The sequence below is a fragment of the Eimeria necatrix genome, genomic scaffold (genome assembly GCF_000499385.1).
Source record: "Eimeria necatrix Houghton genomic scaffold, Enh_scaff1820, whole genome shotgun sequence".
Taxonomy (NCBI): Eukaryota; Apicomplexa; class Conoidasida; order Eucoccidiorida; family Eimeriidae; genus Eimeria; species Eimeria necatrix.
In genome coordinates, this window is record NW_013652480.1 from 1,534 (window position 1) to 4,895 (window position 3,362).

Consider the following 3,362-nt stretch of genomic DNA (forward strand, 5'->3'; position numbering starts at 1 on the left):
AGCTGCAGAGCTGGCGAGTTGGCTGGCGCGGCTTGCGGCGGGCGTCGGGGGTTTTTCGTGCGGAGTTTCGCGGGCGTGAGCGTTTGGCGGCGGCGGCGATCCGTTCCTTTTTAGAGCTTTCTGCTCGTTTTTGGCTCGCTGGCTTTGCAGTTGGGTTTAATGCTGTGAATTTCGCGGCAAAAGATTCCGAGTTTCTCCGTGGAATCCCGAAATATTCCGCGCGATGGGTCTGCTCAGCGCGGCGCGAGTTCTCGCGGCCGCGGCCGCGCTGGCTCTCTCCGGCTGCTTCTTCTGCTTTCCCCCGCACTCTTTTCAAGTTTGGAATTTCCTTTTTGCTGCTGCTGAGCCTTCGCAGCCCGGAAACCTCTACGCCACGCTCGGGCTGCAGCGCAGCGCCTCGCCCACCGAAGTCAAGAAAGCCTACAGAAAGCTCTCCATGAAGTTCCACCCCGACAAAAACAAAAGCCCCGACGCTGAGGCCAAGTTCAGGGAAATCTCTTACGCCTACGAAGTCCTCAGCAATGCAGAAAAGCGAAAAGTCTACGACACCCAGGGCCACGCGGGCTTGGAGCGGTGCGCCGCCTGCTGCTGCTGCTGCTGCTGCTGCTGCTGCTGCTGCTGCTGCTGCTGTTTGTGTTTCTGCTGCGCCTGCTGCCGCTGCTTTCGCGCCTGCTGCTGCTGCTGCTGCTGTGCTGCTGCTGCCGCACCTGCTGCTGCTGCCGCGGCTCCCGCTGCAGCTCCCGCTGCACCTGCTGCTGCTGCTGCTGCTGCTGCTGCGCAGGCTGCAGCAGGGCGCGGGGCAGGACTCGGGCCACCCCTTCGATGTGTTCTCGGAGTTCTTCGGAGGGTTTGGAGGGTTTGGGGGTTTTGGGGGCCGGGGGGTTCCGCGGGAAACCCCGCAAGCCCCCAGCAGCGTGCTGCAGCTTCCTGCTGCGCTGCAGCAGCTCTACGACGGCGTGCTGCTGCAGTTCAGCTTCTCGCGGCCAGTTCTCTGCATTAATGCAGAAGACTGCATGCAGCAGCAAAAGGACTGCAAGGGCCCCGGAGTTCGCCTCTTTACGCAGCAGATGGGCCCCGGCTTTATCGTTCAAAACCAAGTCCAAGACCCTTCCTGCGTGGACCAGGGAAAGGCCTGGATCCGCGGATGCAAAGTCCGCACAAACCACGATTTAGGGTTTAGGGTTTAGGGTTTAGGGCTTGGGGCTTGGGGCTTGGGCCTTGCGCTTTGGGGGCTGGGGTTTGCGGCGCAGTGCTGAAAGCGTGGTGGGGGGGCTCGAGGGTTTGGGGCTTCGGGCTCAGCATTTAGGGTTTAGGGTTTAGGGTTTAGGGTTTAGGGTTTAGGGTTTAGGGTTTAGGGTTTAGGGTTTGGCTGCAGGAGTGTCCGAGCGGGGTGACGGAGCTGGAGTCGATAGAGCTGACAGCAGCAGTGGAAAGGGGAATGAAGTCTGGAGACAAAATTGTTTTTGAAGGAATGGGAGAACACAGAATAGGCCACGAGCCGGGGGACTTGGTGTTGGTTATTGAGGAGCTGCCGCACCACCGGTGAGCTGCTGCTGCTGCTGCTGCTGCTGCTGCTGCTGCTGCTGCTGCGGTGCAGGCGCTGCTGCTGCAGGTGCGGGGGCTGCTGCTGCAGCTGCTGCGGCGGGGCTGGGGGGGGGTTGGGCTTTAGGGTTTAGGGGTTAGGGTGCAGGCTGCTGCAGCAGCAGCAGCGGCTGCAGCAGCAGCAGCTGCTGCTGCAGCAGCAGCAGCTGCTGCTGCAGCAGCAGCAGCTGCTGCTGCTGCTGCAGCAAGCCAGGCCGCTTGAATAGCTTTTAGAAATGGCCGAAGCTAGAGTGGGGCCCCCAGCGCATGCACTGCAGCAGCAAAAGGGAAGAAGTTTTAAAGTTTGGAGATTATTAGTTCGAATGAATTGCAAAAGTTCAGTTAATTAAAACTGAGCAGCAGCAGCATTTAAGTTGCGGAAAATAAGGAAAGAAAGCAATTTCCGCATGCACTTGGTGCATGCATTTGGTGCATGCATTTGGTGCATGCGTTTTGCATGCGTTTTGCATGCGTTTTGCATGCGTTTTGCATGCGTGGGGTGTAGGTACACCCGGAAGGGCGACGACTTGCACATGACATTGCAGATCGACTTAAAAGAAGCTTTAGTTGGATTTGAAGTGAAGTTCGAGCACTTGGACAAAAAAGAAATAAAAGTGCAGCGGGGAGAAGTCACCAGAGACGGAGAAGTCCTCAGAATCAAGGGAAAAGGAATGCCAAAAAAACACAAGTCCGAAACTTTCGGAGATTTGTTCATTTCCGTCAAAGTCAAATATCCCAAACAAATAAATGCCAAACAAAAAGAACTCATTCGGCAGGCCTTCCACGGGATGCCTCCTGCGGCTTTCAGCTGAGGGGGGGCTAATTAACTAATTAATTAACTAATTAATTAACTAATTAATTAATTAATTAATTGATTAATTAATTAGTTTAATTAATTAATTAATTAATTAATAAATTAATTAAACTAACTAATTGATTAATTAATTAATGTAATTAATTAATTGATTAATTGGTTAATTAATTAACCAGTTAATTAATTAAATAATTAATTAATTAATTAATTAATTAATTATTTAATTTAATTTTAAATCTTTTCTTCGGAAGGGCCCGCATGCAGTGGACGCGCTGGGCAGCAGCGGCCGCCCCCGCATTTGCCGCTGGCGTTGCGGCGCCAGCTGCTGCAGCAGCAGCAGCTGCTGCTGCTGCAGCAGCTGCTGCTGCTGCAGCAGGAAGAGGGGCGGGACTAGCCGGAGCAGCAGCAACGCCTGCAGTGTCTAGACACGCAGGGCCATTTGTTTGCTGCTTCCCCACACTTTCCCGTGGCAGTGAGCAGCAGCAAAACTGCAGCTGCTGCTGTGGGCTTAGCAGCAAAACTGCAGCTGCTGCTGCAGGCTGGCCGCTGCGGCTTAGCAGCAAACTGCAGCTGCTGCTGCGGGCTGGCCGCAGCAGCAGCTGCAGACTCTCAAGCTTAGTTGACAACTCAAGCAGCAACTGCAGCAAATAGTGCCATTTCTTAGCAGCAAGTGCAGCAAATAGTGCCATTTCTTAGCAGCAAGTGCAGCAAATAGTGTCACTTCTTGTCCTAATAGTTGCCAGGCTGCTCCGGCGGCCTTATTGCTCCTCAGCTGCAGCTCTTCAGGCAGCAGCAGCAGCAGCAACAGCAGCAGCAGCAGCAGACAGAAGCCGTTCTTTGCAGCTCTCCAGAGGCTGAGTTCAACTTTCTTTTTAATTAAAATAAAAGTGCAGCACAGAGTATTACTGGAAATGCAGACAGAGTCGAATCTGTCGGCGCTTTCCGCGGGAAGCTGGGGTGTACGTAC

The 3,362-nt window shown here is 54.0% G+C and overlaps 1 protein-coding gene across 1 annotated transcript; it reads left to right on the forward strand.

Moving 5' to 3' along the window:
• Nucleotides 1–223: 223 nt before the first annotated feature.
• On the forward strand, nt 224–2,393 carry ENH_00023240 (DnaJ protein, putative; the record flags this gene model as incomplete). The annotated part of the gene is made up of 4 exons (XM_013579675.1): nt 224–573; nt 782–1,151; nt 1,376–1,542; nt 2,087–2,393. The coding sequence occupies 4 exons, from the start codon at nt 224–226 to the stop codon at nt 2,391–2,393; spliced, it is 1,194 nt and encodes a 397-aa protein (XP_013435129.1).
• Nucleotides 2,394–3,362: the final 969 nt, after the last annotated feature.